Raw genomic sequence first — 27,432 nt, forward strand, 5'->3', positions numbered from 1 at the left:
CCTTGATATAAAGTGACTATCTATGTCAAACATATGATTAGATACAACACTATGTGAGCTTTATGAGATACATAATGTTGTGGTTTCGAAGGCACACCGGTTGTAGTAAGTACCATTCAAACATTATGAACTCTGCATAAATAAACATAGTGAAGTATAGCTGGTAATGGAAGTACTCTTTACTCACATGTTAGTATAAATAAAATCCCGAGGAACAAGTAAAGTACATTATACCATCGATCAATTTTATAAAACATAGTCTGGAATTAGAAAAAGGGATATGCTTAAGTATCGTACCTTGACCCGGTTCTAGAGTATCGTTGATCTGATATAATAAAGCAAGTTTATAAATAAATATCGCAAATGAATCTTTCGCAAACTAACATTCTGAAAATATGAAAAGACTGTGGAATTAACAACCACCTTAGTAACCACTAAGTGACACTTTTGAGGTCCAGTACTTTCACCCTTAAGTTTCTAGAAAAGTCATTACTTAAGAAAGTGTAGCGCATTTTCACATTTTAACTAGAGTATTATATTGGATTACCTTTGTTGGTGTTAAGAACGGTTGGACCTTAGGAGGTTGGTAGCCCATTTCGATAGTCCATGATAAGACTGGTCACTTGACTAGCAGATTTCTAGGATATCGAAGAAGAAATGTTTTTATCCTCACCTTAGGGTTTTGGGTAGACGTCGAGGATAAGATATCAACCAGTCTAATCAGAATCCTTAAACTTAACCTTCACTGACATACAAAAAAAATTAATAGCAGTTTAAGGTCAAACTTCATATGTGATAATTACTAATACTCTGATATTTACTAGCATCTCAAAACTAATAATCTCATAACTAATGACTAGTGAAATTTTATAGCAAGAACCAATTCCATAATCTGAATTTACAACTGTGAAAGTACACTTACTCCTACTGCATTGTTCTCTTTAAACGAACGACCCTAGGTCATACTACCGCTACTACCTTTTTAGGAATAGTGATAGCGAGAATTAGGCCCCAACATTAATTTTTAAGATATTCCCTTTGTATACACTAGACTGACCTTACGCCTAACGATACATAAAAACTTGACTAATCGAATCATATCACGAACTAAAATAACAAAACATGTTTATATACAGTAACTATAATTTGATGCATTTTGTGCGCGCCCTTTTTTTTAAAAACGGACCCTGCCATAAACTATTATTCATGTACAAAGACACTATCAATACAAGAAATCTAGTCTAGGTTGATAATAAGATCAAAGCATTAGTGTATCCTCAAAAATAAAGTTATAAAGGACACCTAGTCAATATTGCACATTTCATTTAATAAAGTTAAATAAAAGGCCTAGTAGAATATAAAATTAAAACTCTAATTAATCAAACCCGGCTGTCTTTCATGCTTAAGAGATCAAGATTCTCTTTATGTGTATTAAAAGACTAATCCCCCCACTTGCTAACTAACATATATATGATTATTGCATGTCATTCTAACATGAAATATAAACACATACACATTGGCACTTGCTACTTTCGGAAAAAACACTTTTTCCTATGATTGATCTTCTTGATCATGGCCAATCAAGAGTGAATAAAAATTATCTACAACTCATTCTATGAACTCATGAAACCCTTTGTTTATTAAAATGGTGTACTTGAAATTATTTGATTAAAATTTTATGGAATATGACATCATAACATCATAAGCTAAACAGGGAGTGGTCTAATAATCATAGGATAAAGGATTAACTAAATTTTTCTTAATATATTTCAAGTTGGAAATGATTGTTTGCTTATTTGTATCCTTTTGTTCGTATCCATTTTAATGATTTTAAAATTGGACTATTATTTTTTCTCTTGAAAGGCTGATTAACAATTGCAATACCTTTTTTCTATCATTCTATGTTTAAGTTCTTTTTTTTTAATTAGACACAACATGATTTAAGAAGTATAAGTAACGATAAATCTTAAATATAAGATAAGAGAAGTAATAATTAGATCCAAAGGGTGCGTTATCATAATTGAATGGTTCAACATTCAAATCTTAAACTGTTTATCATTCTTGTTTTCAACATCTAAATGATAAATGAGGTTGAACGATTCAAAATTTAATCATTATATTCTATCAAACACACCCTTAATTTGTTTGTAATGTTACTTAAATCGAACTATCGTCTAATGATATATTTTCAAGTTGCAAATAACATTTTTGTAAGTTATCACTAATCACCAAGTCAAGTGAGGTTCATTGGATTTGCAGAAATATAGCATGACAACCATAAGAGCAAGCTGTACATACAACATACCAATAGCTATATATATGTATGAAATTCCAAAAGATATAATGTTACATTTGGGCTACAAAAGAGGTCCGCAACAACATGCCAAGATGATACGAAGGCAGGATCTTTCATATGGTTTTCTATGATTCTATTCCAACTTCAAAACATTTAATCATTTCCGCTACTTAATCAGATGATTGTGCAAAACCGAAGCTCGAATCTCAGCTCTAGATTCTCCTTTGCCTGAAATTTGTTTCGAAGAATTTAGACCTAATCATCCCCATTGATTCATATAATTAATCAAATGTTCTTAAAAGAGTGGGGTTTGTAGAAATACTTGCGGTTCTTTTGTTGTGAACGCCATACGTATGCCACTGCCCCAAACAAACAGCTAGCCACTGCAATCGCCATAGCAGCCCCAACAGGGACCGCAAGTGCGTTTCTTGAAGCCACCAAATCTTCTGAACTTGTGCTGGTTTTCGAGTCATATAAACTCATGGTCTCTGTGTCCTTATCCTTATAACGCGAAATAAGCATATTCCCATAGTAACCAATTAAGAACTTGAAGACCTCATCATAATCCCAATCCCAATCGATAGTGCTGTTTTCTGTTTGATTTTTGGTGGTATAACAAGACGGGCAGAGCGGTTTTGGTGGCCAAATTATTTTCGGGAATTTGGGATCACCAGTTCCAAGAGATGCTTCGTTTTTCATTAATCTTTCATTGACTTTGTTATGTGTGGTCCACAACCAGAGTACAAACGCACGTGTCGTATTCAATGGGGTAGTAACACTGTATAATGATTGGATGAGAATAATGTACATATAAATATGGTGAATTGCAATAAAACCATAACCAACTTTGTCCAAATTCTATCAAACCAAATTTTGCTTGTCAAGACATACCATAAACCTTTCAAGATTCGCAAATTCAGCTGAAACGAAATTTTAAAATTTTTGATCAACTCATCTAACCTGATTACTGGTCTAAATTGATGATATGGCAAGGACAATCACATAAAAGCATGCTAAGTTAGGATATTAGTACATTACCTTCCATCATAATTTTTAAACGTTATAAAGTCGGTTGCCTAGAATAGAATCTAGCCAAAGTTAGTTACGTTTTTTTTACCATAAACGTGAAACTGTTTAAAACCATAAGCTAGAAGATAGAAATGTCATAAAAGAAATTCAAATAGTGATGATTACCTTGAGCACATGTCATAGAAGTGTTGACGACACTCTTCACAAATAAAAAACTTGTGGATAAAATCACACGTGGCTATAAATGCCAGCTGGATCTCTCCATCGTCCACTCTAACAGAGAGTGAATGTAACAGTACCCATAACCCACAACTGACAGTCACAAAATATGTTTAAAAAAATACAATTGGAAGCAAATAAATCAATCAAGAAACATATATCGCACGTAACATAATTGTATACCTGAATCCCCTAGTATCGTTCTTGCTGCCACGACAAAACATCTACATTTAAATCATGAAAAATCCATAAAGTTACCATAAGTTTGGTGAATCATAGGTCATTAGAAAACATATTTTATTATTGATTTACCCAATATCCACAAGGAATATCTTTTCCACAAATCTGAAACGTATGCATAGCACTAAATATAGTGCTATTAGTTGGTTCATCTTTGTTCATGGACACCATTCTTGAAGAGTACAAATCGTCAAAATTCACAAGTATTTCAGCACTACCTTTTCGACACCTGATTTCAGAATTCCACAATTAACAATAAAAAAAAAAGTAGCACATTTATGAAGAAAAAAAACATTGTGTACCAACCTTCTTGAAGGGTTATGTGCCACTGTTAACACCTATTTCCTTATGAGGTAAGGCTTAGTATGTCAACAAGAGACCAGAAGTGATCTAGCTTTTAGGAGGGCGGAGTGTTGCCGATTGATTTTTACCCTCGGGAAATAATCCCTGCAGACCCGGTACACAAGTGTAAGAACTTGTGGGGTGGCTTAATCAATCTGCCGTCCGCAGAGCGTATAAGTGCTAGCCGGATGACTTCTAGTGAGAGAAAGTAGAGAGAGAAAGAGAGAAGTGAAGTCTCAGCTCTCAAAGTTGTCAGAATGTCTGAACTATGTAAAATGACGACCCAAGGGGTCTATTTATAGTGTTAGATCCACCAGATTGCTCAGGGACACGTGTCAGATGATGATACGTTCTGTTACTCACGGTCCGAAATTTATGCTAAAAGTGCCGTTCTCCGGCGAGGGCTTACACGCTAGGCGGCCTTCAGGGCTTACGCATGACGGAGCAGCCTGTACAGCGGAGAACGCTGGACGGACAATTCCACAAAACTGTTGTTTCCAGCCTTCCTGATGCTATTTTTATGCAACCATTATGCCTTTTATGTGTGTATACGATAGGATACACCATTAAGTCCCCCCAGTTTAAGGACTTAAGCATTTGAAAAATGATTAAGTTGTTAAACTTTTGATAACGCATGCCAACCAAAATCTTCACATTTCACCTTTTCCTTTCGCATTGGGAATCACACCACAGGCATTAAATGATAGGCGAATTTTACACACATAAAAGCTAGATCAGGAATAATGGTTGCATAAAAGGCATAATGATGATAGGCATAAACAATTTTACACACATAAATGATGATAGGCATTAATGGTGTATCCTATCGTATACACACATAAAAGGCATAATGGTTGCATAAAAATAGCATCAGGAAGGCTGGAAACAACAGTTTTGTGGAATTGTCCGTCTAGCGTTCTCCGCTGTACAGGCTGCTCCGTCATGCGTAAGCCCTGAAGGCCGCCTAGCGTGTAAGCCCTCGCCGGAGAACGGCACTTTTAACATAAATTTCGGACCGTGAGTAACAGAACGTATCATCATCTGACACGTGTGCCTGAGCAATCTGGTGGATCTAACACTATAAATAGACCCCTTGGGTCGTCATTTTACATAGTTCAGACATTCTGACAACTTTGAGAGCTGAGACTTCACTTCTCTCTTTCTCTCTCTACTTTCTCTCACTAGAAGTCATCCGGCTAGCACTTATACGCTCTGCGGACGACAGATTGATTAAGCCACCCCAAAAGTTCTTAAACTTATGTACCGGGTCTGCAGGGATTATTTCCCGAGGGTAAAAATCAATCGGCAACACTCCGCCCTCCTAAAAGCTAGATCACTTCTGGTCTCTTGTTGACATACTAAGCCTTACCTCATAAGGAAATAGGTGTTAACAATGGCGCCATCCATTATTAAGACGAATCATCTCACCAATACTGATAAAAACGGCGAGGATAGTGAATTCATACCCATAGAAGTGGGCATGATACATCCATGGAAAGCTGGACAACGAAGGAAGGCAGAAGTATTAGAAGATTGGGAAGAACAATTAATATCATTTCCTTCTATGTGTAACACAAACCCATCTGATGGTCCAGTAGTTATAGAAGCGCGAGTTGCAAATTGCTTAATACGCAACATTTACACTGACACAGGAGCTGGAGCAGACATTATGTATGAACATTGTTTCATACAGCTACCCAAAGATGTGCAAGAAGGAATGAAGGAAACATATGTGCCGTTGGCAAGTTTTACAAGTGAGCCATCGTGGTCTGAGGGAAGTATTTTGCTTGAAGTAACCTTGGGCAAGCCACCCCTAAGACGTACAACCAACAATGAGTTCTTGGTAGTTAAAGCAAATTCACAGTACAACATAATTTTGGGAAGAACTGCTTTAATGACGTTTGGAGCTGTAACGTCAACTGTACATGGTATGATGAAGTTTCCAACACCAGGCGGAGTGGCAACGTTATATGCAGAACGGCAGAAGTCAATTGAGTGTGCCCAAGTAACAAAGGCAGTAATTAAGCCAATCATACACGATGATGGGTCAATTTCACCAAATCTTAAATTTCCAGATCAGAAAATCATAATTGGGCATACGTTTTCCACTGAATGTAGAGAAAAATTATACAATATTTTGACAACAAATTTAGACGTTTTTGCATGGCAGCCGTCTGATATGACCGGTGTTCGAAGGGAAATTGCAGAGCATAGGCTAAATGTGAACCCCAATGTACATCCTGTTTGTCAGAAAAAGCGTGGCATGGCGCCAGAAAGAAACAAGTTCCTTCGTGATGAGGTACGAAGTTTGGTAGATGCTGGGATCTTGCGAGAGGTTAAATATCAGACATGGGTAGCCAATCCGGTCATGGTTAGGAAATCGGATAATTCATGGCGGATGTGTGTGGATTTCACGGATATCAATAAAGCATGTCCAAAGGATAATTATCCTTTACCTGAAATTGATTGGAAGGTTGAATCATTAGCAGGATATCGATTCAAATGTTTTCTAGATGCAGCTAAGGGATATCATCAAATCCCGATGGCTTTAAAGGATGAAGACAAAACAGCTTTTCACACGACGGAAGGCATATTCTGTTATATGAAAATGCCTTTTGGTTTGAAGAATGCAGGAGCAACATATCAACGACTTATTGATATGGCGTTTAAGGATCAAATTGGGCGAAACTTAGAAGCTTACGTTGATGACATTGTCATCAAAAGTCATACTGAAGAAAAGATGTTACGAGATATACAGGAAACTTTTGCATCTCTGCGAAAAATTAACATGAAATTAAATCCCAAGAAGTGCACGTTTGGTGTGGAAGAGGGAAAATTCTTAGGTCATATTGTCACAGAACATGGAATTAAAGCTAATCCTAAGAAAATTCAAGCAATTGAAGATATGAAGTCACCAACTAGCAAGAAGGATGTTCAACGGTTACATGGATGTCTAGCAGCATTAACAAGATTCTTGTCCAGAGCAGCTGAAAAGTCACTTCCATTCATGAAGGTGTTAAAGGGCTGTTTGAATAAAAAAGATTTTATGTGGACGGCGGAAGCCGAAAAGGCATTCCAAGAGATCAAGCAGTTGTTAAAAACATTACCTACGTTAACAGCACCAAAAGAGGGGGAAACCCTAATTTTATACTTAGCTGTCTCAAAGGAAGCAATAAGTTCTGTTCTAATCGCAGAACGGAGCGGCGTGCAAATGCCCATATATTTTGTTAGCAAGGTGTTGTAGCTTAGTGAAACAAATTATCCACCACTTCACCGAATGGTTTATGCCCTTGTGCATACTGCACGACATCTACGAAGATATTTTCAAGGTCATCCCATCTTAGTGTTGACGGATCAACCATTGAAGCAAATACTCCGGCGCCCAGAATCATCTGGCCGTTTAGCGAAATGGGCCATCGAGTTGGGGGAGTATGAAATCAATTTTTCTCCTCGAAATGCAGTTAAAGGGCAAATTTTGGCAGATTTCCTCTTGGAGACAAATGAAAAAGTAGAGTATGACAACAAAATGGCACCATCACAGCATGAGTGGGAGTTACACACTGATGGGGCATCCAGTGAAGAGGGAACAGGTGCAGGGCTAGTTTTAACAAGTCCAGACGGTGAAGAATATACTTATGCACTGAAATTCTGTTTTTTATGCTTCAAACAATGAAGCAGAGTATGAGGCATTACTCTCCGGCCTCCGCATAGCGGTAGAAATGGGCATAACAAATTTACGAGAGTATGTTGATTCTCAAATTGTTGCCCAGCAGGTTAATGGAACATTCGATGCAAGGGATGCATCCATGAAGCAATATGTAAAGTTGGTGGAAGCAATTTCAAAGAAATTTGATAACCTTGAAGTCGTGCAAATCCCTCGAAATAAGAACAAAAAAGCTGATGTTTTGAGCAAGTTAGCCACGTTAACATTTGATCATTTGCACAAACGAGTGTTGGTTGAAGAACTTAAGGAGAAATCAATACATGGAAAACCAATTATTGCAATAGTTGAAGAAGCTAAGAAAACTTGGATGACTCCATATTTGAGATATTTGCATGACGGATGGTTACCTGTTGATAAGGCGGAAGCAAGAAGAATAAGAGTGACTGCACCAATGTATGAAATAGTTAGTGGCGTCCTTTATCGAAAATCAAACAATGGTCCGTTGTTAAGGTGTCTAACCGATGATGAAGCGTTAAAGGTGGTCAAAGAAATGCATGAAGGAGTCTGTTCGCAACATTCCGGTTTCCGTACTGCGGCATCACGGATCATGCGACAAGGGTATTTTTGGCCTTCACTTTATCGGGATGTTGCAGAAATCATCAAAACATGTGAGAATTGTCAGATGCATGGAACAATTCAGCGTCTTCTAAAGTATGACTTGATACCGGTATCATCCGCTTGGCCGTTCTGTAAATGGGCTATTGACATTGTGGGGCCATTCAATAGGAGCACTGGTAATGCTAAGTTCTTGGTGGTAGCAATCGATTTTTTCATGAAATGGGTTGAAGCAAAGGCTTTAGCAAAAATCACAGGAGAAAATGTCAAGAAATTGGTTTGGCATGATATTATATGCCGTTATGGGGTGCCAAATGAAATAGTTAGCGATAACGGCAAGCAATTTGCAGAAAATTCATTTCGGAGTTGGTGTGAAGAGCTGGGCATCAAACAAAATTTTACATCTGTTGCTCATCCTCAAGCGAACGGACAAGTGGAGGTTACCAACAAGGAAATTGTTGCTGGCATTAAGGCACAATTAGGTCTAAGTCAAACTGGATGGGTGGATGAATTGCCAAATGTATTGTGGGCACACCGGACGACGCCAAAGCGGAGCACGGGGGAAACACCTTTCAGTCTGGTGTATGGAACAGAGGCAGTGATACCGGCTGAGATATGTGTGCCAACGCAACGCATTATGGCATTTGATATTGAGGTTAATTCTGAGGCGTTAAGAGAGAATCTCAATTTATTGGAGGAAAGAAGGTTGATGGCCGCCATACGGCAAGCGGATCACAAACATAAAATGGCAAAATATTATAACAAGAAAGTGCAGCATGTGCAATTTGAAGTAGGTGATTTAGTACTACGTGATAATGAAGCAAGCAGGCAAATCAAATTTGGAAAGCTTGCCCCAAAATGGGAAGGACCTTATAAGGTCACGAAAGTAAATTAGAACGGATCCTACATGCTTGCTGCACCTTCCGGCGAGCAATATGAAAGAGCTTGGAATGCAATGAATTTAAAGAAATTTTATGCGTAGCACTATATGCTTGGACAGCTTGATCAACTGTCAAATGCATGAGATATAGTCATAAATGTAAAAATTTCTTTAAAAAATGTGAATAATAGCAATTATTCTTATGGCAATATTTTTCAAATTTTATCCGGCCAAGGATTTTTTAGCCCAGGTGTCACATAGCTGTGTGTCATCCCTACCCGCAGAAAGAAAGAGAGCCTTTCGGTGGTAGAAGTACAATCATACTCAAAATGGTTGTATCGATAGTGAGACATGTAGAACTCACTAAAACATCGAAGCGATGAAACGAATCTACAAAAAATGTCATGACACATATACACAAAATACAAAAAAAAAAAAACAGAAAACGGATCATAGTGTCCAGCAAAATATCTAAAGGCGAAAATAATTCATAACTTTTCCTCATGAATTTCATGACGGAAGGCGTATAGCGGAGAATATGTTTTTAATATTCATAACTATAATGATTGCAACGTACAATCTCAGTATCTTGAACATTAAGTTACATCATATCTTTCTAATATACATAACTAAATGCAATATTAAGCGTTATGTAAAAGCAGATGTATAAAAACATAATGTTTTATTCATTCTGTGGAGTGTAATTCAATACATCATCTATTGTTACATCCGGCCTTTTACACAGATTTTCAAGATCAGAAAACTTTATATTTTCTATTGAGGCACCGGCTTCATCAGCTTCTAAAATAGTATTTTCATTAATTTTTGATGTGATTACCTCAGGAAGAGGATTTGGAAGTTCTGGTAGTTTTTTCTTCATAAAGTTGAAAAAATTTAACCGTTCAGCAGATTTTGCAGGGCGGACAAACTCACGGATTCTGTGAGATAGTGCCTGACAGTTAAAGACACGCTCTACAAGTGCAGGAATGTCAGTTATCATTCGTTTTTCGTTCTCCTCTTTGGCTTTAAGCTGTTCCTTCAATATGTTATTTTCCTCAACTAATTTTTCTTTCTCCTTCACTAGTTCATCAATTTTGCTCAGATGCCGTGTTTCTCTGAAGGATAGTACTTTAACTTGCTCCTTATATTCCGCCCTCTGACTGTTGCAATTTTCATAATGCCTCTTCATTGTCTCGTATTCCCTCTTCATCTCTGTGGCTATTCGTTCAGCCTTGGTTACTTTCTCTTTTTCAGCAGATAGCTCCTTATTTGTAGTGACTTCACTGTTCTGCAAATCAGATAGGCGTTGAAGGTCATTCAAACCAGAAGCAATGTTCAGAATAATGCTTTGTGCCTTAACTTTCTTGGCATCTGCATCAGATAAGTTGCTAAAAAATTGCGCTAGTGAAGGACACACCATGGCATTCAGAAAAGTCATGAAATCTTCATACGAATGTGGTGGTCCTTTTAAAAGAGAAGAGAGCATGTTTGTGTCAAGATTGGGAAGCGTAATTTGTTTTTGAGAAGAACTAGGGCCAGCTCTCTGTTGAGCAGATGACGAAGGAATTTGACCAGTTCTTCTCCTCTTGGCGGAAGGCGGAAGAGTTACTAAGATAGTGTCTTGATGTGATGCACTAGCTGTTGGAGATAAAGGAAAATTGTTACTTATAAAAGAGTTCCAATATGCTTCACAACATTTCAAAGGTGGCATAAAATATAAGGAAGGGTTTGGATTATAAAATCCACCAGTACTGGGTATGTAAGAAAACAAGTACAGGTTTTGGTATGGAATTTTGCATAATTCAGTGTTGTCATTTTCATTACCCGAGGTACGACGTTCTCTAGAGGCAATCCGATTCATACCTATGTCTTCTTCTTCTTCTTCTTCTTCATCATCTTCCTCCTCCCTCACTTCATCTGTTTTGGGGGTATCATCGATAATTTTCTCAGTGCTAAAAGTAAGCTGTGAATAACATGATGATCGCATAGCGGTAAGCGGAGTAATTTCTGCAAAAAGTTAAAGCGTCACAGTGATTAAATGGATAGATACAGAAGAACATTTTATTTAAGCATATATAGCAAAAGTAAATGCTTACTCTTTTTCCCAGCAAGAATACAAGCATAACCTTGAGAGATATCCCAGTCTTGGCTCATGGATGTCAGCGAAAGCATGTGTTCCCCATATTTAATATCATTAATTTGTTCAGCTTTAATCTTCTTAAACAAAAGATTTTCTTTGGTGACGAGTTTTGGAAAGGTAACAGAAATGTTATGCGAATATTTGCGCCATACTCGAGTAGCTGAGTATTGTTTATCAATTACATCTTCATTTATGAAAATAAATGAAGCATACCAGTTATCGCCAGGATGATCAACTGCAGGTTTCAGAAACCCATGAACTTTAGTGAATGTAAACCAACCATTTTCATGGCGTGCTATGCGTACCAGATGACAAAATATTCGAATTGATGGCTCAATTTTCCTTGCGTGACAATACATTTCAAAAATCAAGATCTTTCGAATTGATGCTGGTTCGAATTGACCAACAGCAACACCGAAAAATATGCAAACTTCTAAGAAGAAGGGTGTAAATGGTAAACGTAAGCAAAATCTGAAGATTGAATGGCCATAAATGGCAACTTTGCTAGGGGGCGGTGAACAGGCTCTGGCATTAATTGCAGGAATCACTGGTTCAACACCAGCTAATCTAGGGAAATGTTGCAGTAGCTCGCTTAAATATCTCTCATTTACTCTGCTAGGAATAGCTGCAACATCCTTTATGGCCGCCATTAATGTTCTAATGAAACAGAAAATAAAGAAGGTATTAATGGAAGAAGATGAATACTGTAGAAGGAAGTTGTAAACGCGAATTATCGGCTAGGGTTTATGATGGTTAAAAGTAAGAAGATATAACAGCTGTAGTTAATGGTGAATTGGAGGTTTTGTTTTCAGCCACACACGTATAAGGACAAGATAAAAAGGTGAGTACATCGAAGAGTCCTTTTACAGCTAAGAGGCACGTGCGATATTTTAGCAATCATCATGTTGTCAGTAAAATTCGCCTATCATTTAATGCCTGTGGTGTGATTCCCAATGCGAAAGGAAAAGGTGAAATGTGAAGATTTTGGTTGGCATGCGTTATCAAAAGTTAAACAACTTAATAATTTTTCAAATGCTTAAGTCCTTAAACTGAGGGGACTTAATGGTGTATCCTATCGTATACACACATAAAAGGCATATTGTTTGCATAAAAATAGCATCAGGAAGGCTGGAAACAACAGTTTTGTGGAATTGTCCGTCCAGCGTTCTCCACTGTACAGGCTGCTCCGTCATGCGTAAGCCCTGAAGGTCGCCTAGCGTGTAAGCCCTCGCCGGAGAACAGCACTTTTAGCATAAATTTCGGACCGTGAGTAACAGAACGTATCATCATCTGACACGTGTCCCTGAGCAATCTGGTGGATCTAACACTATAAATAGACCCCTTGGGTCGTCATTTTACATAGTTCAGACATTCTGACAACTTTGAGAGCTGAGACTTCACTTCTCTCTTTCTCTCTCTACTTTCTCTCACTAGAAGTCATCCGGCTAGCACTTATACGTTCTGCGGACGACAGATTGATTAAGCCACCCCACAAGTTCTTACACTTGTGTACCGGGTCTGCAGGGATTATTTCCCGAGGGTAAAAATCAATCGGCAACACTCCGCCCTCCTAAAAGCTAGATCACTTCTGGTCTCTTGTTGACATACTAAGCCTTAACTCATAAGGAAATAGGTGTTAATAGCCACCATAACTTTTAAGAACTTAATAAATGCGGCTCGAGTATCCGGTGAGATCATCTATTAACCATTCACACTGAAAAAGAACATTTTAAAAACAGAAATTACACGTGGCAAGATATAATTGAATACTAAGAATAAAAAATGTTTAACCTTGTGTTCCATAATGATGTCAAACGCAACAGATGTAGCTTCTTCAACATCATATATACCACTAGCAATCTAACACATATCTCAAACATTAGTCACTTTCTTAATCGTTAACAGGAATAAATAAATTGTATACAAAGTTGTGAACCTTTCCAGCGTCTGAGATATTTGAGAGTAAAAGGTTATCGTTTTCAAATTTCTCATCTTCCAAACAATATGAGCTAAACAGAAAAAACAGAACATGTAGTTACATAACATACACGTATATGAGAAGTTAAAACTATTCAAGTCTCTCCAGACTACCTTCCCAAGTGTGTGTTAATCCATGTCAGCAAGAGGTCAGCAGTCTTTCCATCTTCAATGGGATAAATTCCATTTTGTTCCTTCTTCCCATTCCAATGACCACCCACAAACTTATAAGGCGGACCCCATAAGAGCAATGGATAATAAGGAATTGAAAACTTATCACAGAGCTTAGTATTAATCTGTGCTGCCAAGAATGTATCGATCATAATTAGTTGCTAAACCTTAAAGTAAGTATCGTTTTCCGTAAGGATCAATACATAATGTAAGGTAATACTATACCTTACTAGCACAGTCTACTCTTGTCATTAATAAAATCCCAGGATGAACTGCCTTGGTATGACGACCCTCAATTTTTCAGTTCTGTTATATCTGTTATATGTTCCATTATTAAGACTTTGTGTACTCGTAAACTTTGTTTAGCAGCATTGATTAAATATTAACTTTTGGTCGATACTTCCTGTTATATAAAGTTTATGTTTATGTGTATTATCATTATTAATACAAACAATATATATACATTAGTACTTAAAAGTGTTATTATATAAACTATAAAAATTAATACAAACTATTTGGAACAAATAATATTTATAAAAGATTAGGGACTATAAATAAATAAAATGTATCTAAATAAATATAACCCTAATAATAATAATAATAATAATAATAATAATAATAATAATAATAATAATAATAATAATAATAATAATAATAATTGTAAAAAAAAATATAATATATATAAATAAACAAGTATTCCGTATAAAAAAAATAAAATAAGAATACATAATCATAAAACTAATCGGCTGCATATATTTTTCTTTAGGAAATCAACTTGAACACTAAGTTTCCATATCTTAGTTAATCTCTAATTCCTTCCTTAATCCCCAAGAATCATAGTGCAATTAGGAAACTAACAATTCTATATAAAAGCCATCGTGATTTTTAAGTTAATCACCACAAATAAAGCCTGCAAAATAAGCCGACTAATAACCTGCTTTCTCTCCAGTTTCTGTCGACAACAACCCTCACAAAACACCCTCCTGCATTCGTTTCTGCCCAGCTTCTTTTTCTTTACTGTAGCCTGCTTTTTGTCGAATCCAGCCTGCTCAATTCGCTATTGTTTCCTGCTCCAGTTCTGCTGTAAGTTGCTTCTGTTTTTCTACTGAAGTATTCGATCCATAACAGCCTTTTGAAGTTTGATTAATTGTTGTTTGTTTTCTGTTTTTCTGTCGATCAAAGAAGGCCAAGAAGAACCTTCTGTGGTCGTGGTTCTTTGCTGATTCTGCTGCTGCTATAACCTGTTTCTGTTTCGCCATTCATCATCACCAATCCTTGTCTCTAAATCTTGCTTGAGGTAGCCTTTAAAACCTAGTCTAATGGTGTGTTTAAATCAATTATACATAAGTATATTACTAGGTATTATGTTAAGTATAATGTTGAAGAATGAATAACAATTGTGTTTTAAAGTTTTTAAAGATTTATGAATTTATGTAAGGTTAATTATAATGATTAATAATAAAGATTATGATCAAGTATTATAGTTAATTGTTAATAATAAGATGAATGAAAATAGTTAATAATGATTAGGGTTAATGAATATAACTAGTAAATATGTTAAAAGTTATGATTTTATGTGAAAAGTTAATAATTAGTTAGTAAAGGTAGATAAAGATTTTTTATTAATGATATAATTAAGGTTGTTAAAGGTTAAAAGTTTGATCAAGTGTTATAACTAGTTAGTAATAAGTAGTTAATGATAATAATATGATTTGTAAATAATGAGTATGAGATAGATAATCAAAAGGTATTGTTATGAGTAAAAGAATAGGGTTAATTATGATTATAATCTTTGTGTTGAAAATAGATGAGATTATGAATTGGTATTGATTAAAAAGATTACTAGTTGTAAGTTAAGAACTCCTGATTTTATGTTAAGGTTATAAAGGTGGTGATTAAAAGATTAGGTTATGATTTCATGTAATGATAATAATAGTACATGTGCATGTATCCATGCATACGTACGTATGTGCATGTATACCCTATATGTATATGTGTATGTATGTGTGTATGTATATATGAATGTGTATTATGTAAAGTATAAGTTAGTAAACTTAATAAAAAAATAAAAGTGATAAGTATATGTATATGTACCATCTTACACTATTATATATAAGTAACACATACATCTACTATATATATATATATATATATATATATATATATATATATATATATATATATATATATATATATATATATATATATATATATATATATATATATATATATATATATATATATATATATATATATATATATATATATATATCATATAGTTATAAATACATACATGAATAATAATAATAAAGAATGTATATATGTATGTATCACATAGATATAATTACACACGTAACATATAATGATAACTTACATAATAGTTGAATAATTAAAGTAAATAATAAAACTATTATTAGTATAACATGTACACATACCTATGTAGTAACACTTATAACACTAAGTATATTATCACTTATATACATATAACTTTCTCGAAAATGGTCACTGTTAATATAGTTTATTGTATTAATAAACAAGCTATATGTCTATTGGACATTACCTAATCGAATATTATATCTCTAGGTTGAGATCCTCGATTACACATTTTGTACTTACTACTTGCGTGGAATACGTATCTGCTAATAAGGTGAACTTCATAGCCCCACTTTTTAACTGTTTCTATTACTTATTTTAAACTTTGGGGTGAGACACATGCTTGCTTTCAAACTGTTTTACGCTTAGACACAAGTACATGAAAACTTTCTTTTGATTAGTTCAAACTGTGCTGCATGCTTTGATTCATGCTAAATCCCTGCCATGATATCGTTAATTACTGGAATTTGGTAAGCTTAGTTATTGTGAATAGCGCTATTGAGAGTGACGTCTCTAACCATTTGACCGCTGGTCTTTGGTTACATAATAATGATTCAACGACACGAACGAATAAAAGTGATCAAAGGGTAACTATGTTTAGTCTCGATATCATACACCTCAGCACTACTACCGAACTGATTGAACTTTATTATTATTAAATCTTATGGTCTAAAACTATATATTAAACCTATGTTGTTCACTCAACCTTTTTGGTTGACTCTTTAAGCATGTTTTGTCTCAGGTGAAGATTGCTAAAGACTTGTGTGTGCTATTTGGACTTTTACTGCTTTTGGAGTCCGCATATTACTGTTTACAATATTGCATTAAAACATTTGAATTTACCTTTACATTTTTGAATTTACATTTGTAATGACTTAATACATTCCGCTGCGTTAATACATTGGTTTTTAATTAAAACGTCTCATATAGAGTCGTTCTCGCTTTACACTTGTGTTTTGGTATTGGTTAGTCACAGATTACCCCCGGTTCCATTATGGGGGTGTGACATATTGGTATCAGAGCTAGGTTGTTATAGAGAACCAGGATTGCATTTTATGTGTATGCCTTATGTGTTAGCTAGGGTGCCTTAGTGATCCATAGGACTATAACCTTTCCTGCCTTGAGTTTTAAGTACTTTCCTTTACGTTTTAATTCGTGCTTTTGCGTCTTCCTTGGAACTTGCCTAACTTAGTTCTTTCGTGTCTTTTAGGATGTCTCGCGTTAGCCCGATCACCATCTCCGACAACGAGTCCGAAGGATCTGTTAACTCACCGGACTACACACCTACTACTTTACCCGTATCACCGGTTTATGAACCTGCTACACCGCCTACATCACCTGTTTACACGCCCGCTACTCCTCCACACTCTCCTTCTATGGGAAAATCCCGTACCGATGCTAATTATGATGGGGATGACAAGGAGGAAGAACCCAAGTCCAAACCCCCTGTTGACCCACCTCACTCTCTAAAGAGGAAGGAACCCGAGACCCTTACTAGTGTTATCCCCGGTCCTTCTAAAAGACAAGACACCACAAATTTGGCAATGATCATTAAACGCCAAGATAGGTTGGAAAAGGAGCTAGAGAGCATCTTTGATTTCATGTCTGATTTTATCAAGTACCAAAGGCAAAGGCACCAAGTATTTGAAGGTTTCATGAAAGATGTTCAAGATCTCCTAGGGGATAAAGAGCAATCGCCTGTTCATGCCCGATTGGCTAAGGTCGAGAAGAACCAAGTTCAACTGGGGAAGATGATGGCCGACATGAAAGCGTTTCAAGATAAGTCAATGAAGGATTTTGAGGATTTCTTCAAAGAGTACCATTAGATAGTGTCCTTCTAGTATATGTTTACCGTTTTCGTATTAGTATTTCCATTCATTGTAAAGGCTTTGCCTAAAACTACTATCTTAGTTTCGTTTCGTGTTTATTCTAGTTTTCGTACCGTGTAATAAAAGATGTTAGTTATCTTTGTGATGTTCAATAAAATTTGAGTGTTTTTATTACATCTCGTTGTTTTCTCTTACATATATTCCCTAGTACTTGTTGTGTGAAATTTGTGCATTTATTAAACAATTTATAACATATTAGCACCATAACTCTTCAACTAATACTGTTTTTATGTATTGAAGATCATGGCTCAATCAACTCGTGGTGCTAACACTCTTCCAAACGTCACTTTGACACCCGCACAATTTCAACAACTGCTTGCTGCCGCCCAAGGCAACAATAATCAAGGGAACAACCAAGGGAATCCACCTACATCATGCACCTACAAGGAGTTCATGAACTGTAAGCCTCCATCCTTCAATGGGAATGAAGAAGCAGTCGAGTTAACTCGTTGGTTTGAAAAAGTCGAATCAATCTTTCGTATTTGTAACTGTGCGGAAGCCGACAAGGTGAAGTATGCCACTCACACACTAGGTGGCCTTGCCTTGACTTGGTGGAACGCTTATGCCCAAACTGTGGGACTAGATGCTGCTAATGCTATTCCATTAGCCGTTGTGAAAAGAATGATGACGGATAAATTTTGCCCAAGGAATCAAATTCAAAGGCTAGAAGTGGAGTTTTGGGAATTGAAGGTCATTGGTACTAACATTGAAGCTTATACTAACAGGTATATAGAGTTGGTTTCTCTATGCCCGGATATGGTTCCCACTGAACAAAAGAAGATTGAGCGATACATAGAAGGTCTTCCTGATGAGATTCAAGGAAACGTTATTGCTGCTAGTAAGGAGACCTTAGATGCAGTGATACTTATGGCTCAAAATTTAATGATGGCTAAGAGGAGAAAGGCTGCGGCTAATAAACAAGCCGAGGCTAAGTCTAGTGAGGGTAAGAGAAAGTTTGAACCATCTCAAGGTTCAAGTCAAGGTTCAAACAAGAAAGCTGCCGATAGTTCTAGAAGTGGTTATGCTGGGATAAAACCACAATGTGGTCGCTGTGATAAGCATCATTATGGGAGGTGTATGGCTCATTGCACCAAGTGCAAGAAAACTGGACATATTGTTAAGTATTGTAAAGCTCCCGCTACAAAGTTAAACGCTTTTGTTCCAACTTGCTATGATTGTGGAGAAGTTGGACATTTCCGCAATCAGTGTCCAAAGAATAAGGGTAACAATGGTAATGCTAAGAGTCGTGCTTTTGTGATAACTGCCGAAGAAGCCCGTGAGGATGATGAAGTGATAACGGGTACGTTTCTTGTTAACAACATCTATGCTACTGTTTTATTTGATTCTGGTGCCGATAGAAGTTATGTGTCTACTGAATTTTGTGCCTTATTCACCGAAAAACCACAAGCATTAGAAATTAAACGACTTGTAGAAGTAGCTAATGGTAAGGTTATGAAAGTAGACAATGTGTATAGAAACTGTGATCTGATCCTAGCCGATAAAAACTTTAAGATCGACCTTTTGCTAGTCGTGTTAGGAAGCTTTGACGTAGTCGTAGGAATGGATTGGTTACGCCCATTAAGAGCTGCAATCATGTGCTATGAGAAAACCATAAACATTCCTCTAGAAAATGGTGAAACCCTAATCGTTCAAGGAGACACGAGTGGTTCTAAACTTAATATCATCTCTTGTATCAAAACCCACAAATATCTAATGAAGGGATATCAAGCTATCTTAGCTCATGTTAAGAAAGTCGAACCGGAAGAAAAACGTATTGAAGATGTACCAGTGGTTAGAGACTTTCCCGAAGTTTTTCCTGAGGAACTCCCTGGTCTCCCTCCCCAACGACAGGTTGAGTTTCAAATTGATTTGACTCCCGGTGCTGCACCTATTGCAAAGGCACCATACCGTTTAGCTCCATCCAAAATGAAGGAATTATCTAGCCAACTACAAGAACTTTTGGAGAAAGGTTTCATTCGTCCTAGCTCGTCTCCGTGGGGAGCCCCTGTTCTATTTGTCAAAAAGAAAGATGGCACGTTGAGAATGTGTATTGATTACCGAGAACTCAACAAGTTAACCATCAAGAATCGTTATCCTCTGCCGCGTATTGATGACCTGTTTGACCAACTGCAAGGGTCAAGTATTTATTCGAAGATTGATCTTATGTCGGGTTATCATCAATTGAGAGTCAAGGAAACTGATGTTTCTAAGACTGCTTTCCAAAATCGCTATGGGCATTATGAGTTTCTTGTCATGCCTTTTGGTTTAACCAATGCTCCTGCTGTATTCATGGATCTTATGAACCGTGTATGCAAACCTTATCTTGATAAATTCGTGATTGTTTTCATCGATGATATTCTAATCTATTCCAAGAACGAGAAAGAACATGAGCAACATTTGCGATTGATTCTAGAGCTCTTAAAGAAGGAACAACTGTATGCCAAGTTCTCTAAATGTGAATTTTGGTTGCGAACCGTACAATTTCTCGGACATGTAGTTGATAGTGAAGGAATACATGTCGACCCGGCGAAAATCACTGCTATTCGGAATTGGGAAGTACCTAAGAGTGCAAAACATATTCGCCAATTCTTAGGACTTGCTGGTTATTACCGAAGATTCATCAAAGATTTTTCTATTCTAGCCAAGCCTCTCACCAAGCTAACTCACAAGGGGAAGAAGTTTGAGTGGTCCGAAGAACAAGAATCTGCTTTTAAGGTTCTAAAGGAGAAATTGACCACAGCCCCGATTCTATCACTACCCGATGGCAATGACGATTTTGTAGTCTATTGTGATGCCTCGAATCAAGGTTTCGGATGTGTCTTAATGCAACGTAACAAAGTTATAGCTTATGCATCTAGACAATTGAAGAAACATGAGAAGAACTATACCACGCATGACCTAGAGTTAGGAGTTGTGGTATTCGCATTAAAGATGTGGAGACATTATCTCTATGGGATTAAATTTACGGTGTTTACCGATCATAAGAGTCTTCAACATATCTTTGATCAAAAGTAGCTGAACATGAGACAAAGGCGTTGGGTCGAGTTATTGAATGACTATGACTGTGAGCTTAAATATCATCCCGGTAAGGCGAATGTAGTTGCCGATGCCCTTAGTAGAAAAGATCGTGCCAAACCGATCCGAGTCCGAGCTTTAAACATACGTATTCGTACGAATCTTGCATCTCAAATCCGTGAAGCACAACTTGAGGCATTGAAGGAAGAAAACGTTCAACTCGAGGGACTTAAAGGTCTCGTGAAGCAACTTGAACTCAAGGGAAACGGAATAAGGTATTTCAATAACCGAATCTGGGTCCCAATTTTTGGAAGCCTTCGAGAACTAGTCTTGGATGAAGCACATAAGACTAGGTATTCTATTCACCCGGGCTCTAGTAAAATGTATCACGATGTGAAAGAGTTTTATTGGTGGCCTAATCTTAAATCTGATATTGCCAATTATGTGAGCAAGTGCCTTACTTGTTTGAAAGTGAAGGCCGAGCATCAAAAGTCGTCTGGATTACTTCAACAACCGGATATTCTGCAGTGGAAGTGGGAATGTATCACTATGGATTTCATCACCAAGTTGCCTAAGACTTCAAACGGCAATGATACTATATGGGTCATAGTGGATCGTCTTACTAAATCTGCACACTTCTTACCGATCAAAGAAACTGACAAGATGGAGAAATTGTCACAACTTTACATCAAAGAGATTGTCTCTCATCATGGAGTGCCTATTTCAATCATTTCAGATCGCGACAGTCGATTTATCTCCAGATTTTGGAAAACTTTACAATCTGCTCTTGGAACCCAACTCGACATGAGTACCGCTTATCATCCGCAAACCGATGGTCAAAGTGAATGAACCATTCAAACATTGGAAGATATGCTTCGTGCTTGTGTTATCGATTTTGGCAAAGGTTGGGATAGACACTTGCCTTTAGCCGAATTTTCTTACAACAACAGTTATCATTCAAGTATTAAGGCTGCACCTTTCGAAGCCTTGTACGGACAAAAATGTGGATCTCCACTGTGTTGGGATGAACTAGAGGATAGACAAATAACTGGTCCGGAAATCATTCATGAAACAACCGAAAAGATCGTTCAAATTAAGAAACGGTTAAAAACTGCCCGTAGCCGACAAAAGAGTTATGCTGATATTCATCGTAAAGATTTAGAATTCCAAGTTGGTGATAAAGTCATGTTAAAAGTATCCCCTTGGAAAGGAGTCGTTCGTTTTGGTAAATGAAGCAAACTAAGTTCGCGTTTTGTTGGACCTTTCAAGATTACCGAAAGAATTAGTCCCATGGCTTATCGATTAGAACTACCTGCCGAGCTTAGTAAGGTACACGACGTGTTCCACGTCTCAAATCTCAAAAAGTGTCTTGTTGATGACACACTCGTTATTCCTTTGGATGACATTCTCATTGATGAAAAGATGCACTTCATTGAAGAACCAATTGAGGTCGTTGATCAAACCGAGAAACGCTTAAACAAAGTACTATACCTATTGTTAAAGTCCGTTGGAATTCGCGACGAGGCTCCGAGTATACCTGGGAACGTGAAGACCAAATGAGACGGAAATATCCCCATCTCTTCTCAACCGCAGATGCATCCGAGAAGTCCACCTAAAACTTCGGGACGAAGTTTTTATTAACGGGGAGGTACTATGACGACCCTCAATTTTTCAGTTCTGTTATATCTGTTATATGTTCCATTATTAAGACTTTGTGTACTCGTAAACTTTGTTTAACAGCATTGATTAAATATTAACTTTTGGTCGATACTTCCTGTTATATAAAGTTTATGTTTATGTGTATTATCATTATTAATACAAACAATATATATAGATTAGTTCTTAAAAGTGTTATTATATAAACTATAAAAATTAATACAAACTATTTGGAACAAATAATATTTATAAAAGATTAGGGACTATAAATAAATAAAATGTATCTAAATAAATATAACCCTAATATTAATAATAATAATAATTATAAAAAAAATATAATATATATAAATAAACAAGTATTCCGTATAAAAAAAATAAGAATACATAATCATAAAACTAATCGGCTGTATATATTTTTCTTTAGGAAATCAACTTGAACACTAAGTTTCCATATCTTAGTTAATCTCTAATTCCTTCCTTAATCCCCAAGAATCATAGTGCAAGTAGGAAACTAACAATTCTATATAAAAGCCATCGTGATTTTTAAGTTAATCACCACAAATAAAGCCTGCAAAATAAGCCGACTAATAACCTGCTTTCTCTCCAGTTTCTGTCGACAACAACCCTCACAAAACACCCTCCTGCATTCGTTTCTGCCCAGCTTCTTTTTCTTTGCTGTAGCCTGCTTTTTGTCGAATCCAGCCTGCTCAATTCGCTATTGTTTCCTGCTCCAGTTCTGCTGTAAGTTGCTTCTGTTTTTCTACTGAAGTATTCGATCCACAACAGCCTTTTGAAGTTTGATTAAGTGTTGTTTGTTTTCTATTTTTCTGTCGATCAAAGAAGGCCAAGAAGAACCTTCTGTGGTCGTGGTTCTTTGCTGATTCTGCTGCTGCTATAACCTGTTTCTGTTTCGCCATTCATCATCACCAATCATTGTCTCCAAATCTTGCTTGAGGTAGCCTTTAAAACCTAGTCTAATGGTGTGTTTAAATCAATTATACATAAGTATATTACTAGGTATTATGTTAAGTATAATGTTGAAGAATGAATAACAATTGTGTTTTAAAGTTTTTAAAGATTTATGAATTTATGTAAGGTTAATTATAATGATTAATAATAAAGATTATGATCAAGTATTATAGTTAATTGTTAATAATAAGATGAATGAAAGTAGTTAATAATGATTAGGGTTAATGAATATAACTAGTAAATATGTTAAAAGTTATGATTTTATGTGAAAAGTTAATAATTAGTTAGTAAAGGTAGATAAAGATTTTTTATTAATGATATAATTAAGGTTGTTAAAGGTTAAAAGTTTGATCAAGTGTTATAACTAGTTAGTAATAAGTAGTTAATGATAATAATTTGATTTGTAAATAATGAGTATGAGATAGATAATGAAAAGGTATTGTTATGAGTAAAAGAATAGGGTTAATTATGATTATAATCTTTGTGTTGAAAATAGATGAGATTATGAATTGGTATTGATTAAAAAGATTACTAGTTGTAAGTTAAGAACTCCTGATTTTATGTTAAGGTTATAAAGGTGGTGATTAAAAGATTAGGTTATGATTTCATGTAATGATAATAATAGTACATGTGCATGTATCCATGCATACGTACGTATGTGCATGCATACCCTATATGTATATGTGTATGTATGTGTGTATGTATATATGAATGTGTATTATGTAAAGTATAAGTTAGTAAACTTAATAAAAAAATAAAAGTGATAAGTATATGTATATGTACCATCTTACACTATTATATATAAGTAACACATACATCTACTATATATATATATCATATAGTTATAAATACATACATGAATAATAATAATAAAGAATGTATATATGTATGTATCACATAGATATAATTACACACGTAACATATAATGATAACTTACATAATAGTTGAATAATTAAAGTAAATAATAAAACTATTATTAGTATAACATGTACACATACCTATGTAGTAACACTTATAACACTAAGTATATTATCACTTATATACATATAACTTTCTCGAAAATGATCACTGTTAATATAGTTTACTGTATTAATAAACAAGCTATATGTCTATTGGACATTACCTAATCGAATATTATATCTCTAGGTTGAGATCCTCGATTACACATTTCGTACTTACTACTTGCGTGGAATACGTATCTGCTAATAAGGTGAACTTCATAGCCCCACTTTTTAACTGTTTCTATTACTTATTTTAAACTTTGGGGTGAGACACATACTTGCTTTCAAACTGTTTTACGCTTAGACACAAGTACATGAAAACTTTCTTTTGATTAGTTCAAACTGTGCTGCATGCTTTGATTCATGCTAAATCCCTGCCATGATATCGTTAATTACTGGAATTTGGTAAGCTTAGTTATTGTGAATAGCGCTATTGAGAGTGACGTCTCTAACCATTTGACCGCTGATCTTTGGTTACATAATAATGATTCAACGACACGAACGAATAAAAGTGATCACGGGGTAACTATGTTTAGTCTCGATATCATACACCTCAGCACTACTACCGAACTGATTGAACTTTATTATTATTAAATCTTGTGGTCTAAAACTATATATTAAACCTATGTTGTTCACTCAACCTTTTTGGTTGACTCTTTAAACATGTTTTGTCTCAGGTGAAGATTGCTAAAGACTTGTGTGTGCTATTTGGACTTTTGCTGCTTTTGGAGTCCGCATATTACTGTTTACAATATTGCATTAAAACATTTGAATTTACCTTTACATTTTTGAATTTACATTTGTAATGACTTAATACATTCCGCTGCGTTAATACATTGGTTTTTAATTAAAACGTCTTATATAGAGTCGTTCTCGCTTTACACTTGTGTTTTGGTATTGGTTAGTCACAGATTACCCCCGGTTCCATTATGGGGGTGTGACACTTGGCTCCATTAAAAAGCCTTGCAACTTTTTCATATTGGGGCTGTATAAATTAAACAAATGACATACAAAAATAATACAAAAGCAATCACCGCATGGAAATGTATCCAACTTATCGTGCATTGTTATTATGTGTAGTATATTTCCAAAATGTGTGTATACATGTAATAGAACTTCGATGTTTACTATTTTATTTCAACAACGAAACCCTAATTTTTCAATCTTTGTAAGTTCCTTACTGACGTGATAACAATACGAAGTACTGAATCATCATAACCAATACTAATCAGTCAATTTACTGGCTATAAAAGTACACATAAAAGATTTAAAAGTTTAATAAACACATAATACCTAAATATGCTCGATTAGTTGTATACATTTCATGTACAACTAGCAAAACAAATAACTAAACAACAAATATGCAAACTACTAGTATAATACTGAAATAGGAATACCTTATAGTTTCTACAAGCAGGGCACCTGGCAGGCAATAATAAAAAATAACAAGTATTAAATAATGATCGAGTAAGCTCTAATTAATATAATCCCTAGAAATAGAAATAATATACCAGTGAGCATAAAATTCAACAATGACAAACGAAGCAGGGGTTTCTTTGAGAACTAAATCGAAATTTGTGGCGTTTAAATCAACCACAAAATTGGATTGGTGAATATCGCGTTTGATTGCACGTAATATCGAACGTGATCCTATGGTGGAGAAATTGGGGAAAGTTGATGATGATGAAGAGGAGGATATGAAGGTTGATAAAATTAGGAGAGTTGTGAATAATTTGAACATTGAATTATATATATATATATATATATATATATATATATATATATATATATATATATATATATATATATATTGTATGTAAGTCAACGGCGGAGGAGGGAGGTTAGACCACCAGCGGTGATTAAGAATGTTGATCGATGGATGCCTGGGTGGTACTAGTGGTGGAGGAGGAGGAATACATGAATTTTTTTTTTTTTGGGTAATTTCTTTTGACAAACTTTTTTGTACATTATAGTAATTTGTTATTTTCAGTTTTTTTTATTATTTTGTTTTAAAAAAAATCTATTCTAATAACATTCAAATCAATATTATATAATTCAATAATTGGTAATTTAAATTCCATATGTAAAAGTTACGTAAAATAACTTTATGCATATTAACGACATCCTTAAAAATTGTTGAAATATCATTTCTAAAAGAAAAATTAGTGAATATGATGAATGCCCACCAATGAACTCGAACTTACTTATTTTTGTAGATTGGCGAATTGAGATGCAATGGAGAAAAGGGGAAAAGATAGGTAAGAGAATACATTCATATTATTTGATTGAGGGTTTAAACCATTTATTCAGAATGAAAATAAAACAAACTAAACGGGATCCCCCAAATCACCGGGATTAACCGAAGATCGGAAGATTACTTTGTTCGACGTTTTGTATCTCAAGACGAAGAGGGCAACTCTGATATCATATAAAGTTATGAATAATACAAAATTACATGGTCAGTTCCAGAACTGAAAGAACTCGAATCCGTTTATCAAAAACGAAGCACATTTTTTTATAAGTTAGGTCCCATTAATGTTAAATACATCATAATGCAAGATCAGTTTAACGATAGTTTTAATGTGCCCAATATACAGCAAAATACATGTTTACATTGTGAGTAAATCCAAAACGTACAATTCGACGCGACCCGTTACACAACAAGTGGGTAATTACGACTCATTTACACTACAAACCGGGTTAAGACTCAATAACCCAACCCGATACCAAGAGCATAATCTCGAGGACTACCAAATCCCCAATCCGCGTTCAAATATCCAAAAGCTAATCCTCCAAGATTAAGCAACGTCTAAAAATCCAAGTCTAGCAACTAGGTAACTCCGCATCAACGATGCCTATAAAAAGGTAAACAACGAGAGGGGTAAGCATGAAGCTTAGTGAATGCAATAATTATACATATACATATATAATCTACTTACTTGCAAACACTTACACA

At 35.5% G+C, this 27,432-nt stretch overlaps 1 protein-coding gene across 1 annotated transcript; it reads right to left on the reverse strand.

Annotated features, from left to right (window-relative positions):
• Positions 1–2,372: 2,372 nt before the first annotated feature.
• Positions 2,373–26,217, reverse strand: LOC139870720 (sulfhydryl oxidase 2-like). Its single transcript, XM_071858502.1, has 14 exons — positions 25,988–26,217; positions 25,874–25,898; positions 25,393–25,461; positions 13,799–13,849; positions 13,517–13,698; positions 13,362–13,434; positions 13,217–13,285; positions 13,079–13,123; positions 4,091–4,122; positions 3,857–4,013; positions 3,728–3,768; positions 3,491–3,637; positions 2,619–3,074; positions 2,373–2,524 (listed from the first exon to the last, which is right to left on the reverse strand). The coding sequence occupies exons 1-14, from the start codon at positions 26,215–26,217 to the stop codon at positions 2,509–2,511; spliced, it is 1,593 nt and encodes a 530-aa protein (XP_071714603.1). The 3' UTR covers positions 2,373–2,508.
• Positions 26,218–27,432: the final 1,215 nt, after the last annotated feature.

The sequence above is a fragment of the Rutidosis leptorrhynchoides genome, chromosome 10, assembly GCF_046630445.1.
Source record: "Rutidosis leptorrhynchoides isolate AG116_Rl617_1_P2 chromosome 10, CSIRO_AGI_Rlap_v1, whole genome shotgun sequence".
Lineage (NCBI taxonomy): Eukaryota > Viridiplantae > Streptophyta > Magnoliopsida > Asterales > Asteraceae > Rutidosis > Rutidosis leptorrhynchoides.

Bases quoted from the DNA above. Each gene is read 5' to 3' on its own strand.
- LOC139870720 (XM_071858502.1), bottom strand. From the start codon at position 26,217: ATGTTCAAATTATTCACAACTCTCCTAATTTTATCAACCTTCATATCC. The intron at 25,462-25,873 runs GTATTCCTATTT...TAATTTATACAG, and splicing joins CTGCTTGTAGAAACTATAAG to CCCCAATATGAAAAAGTTGC. The intron at 4,014-4,090 runs GTTGGTACACAA...TTCTGAAATCAG, and splicing joins GCACATAACCCTTCAAGAAG to GTGTCGAAAAGGTAGTGCTG.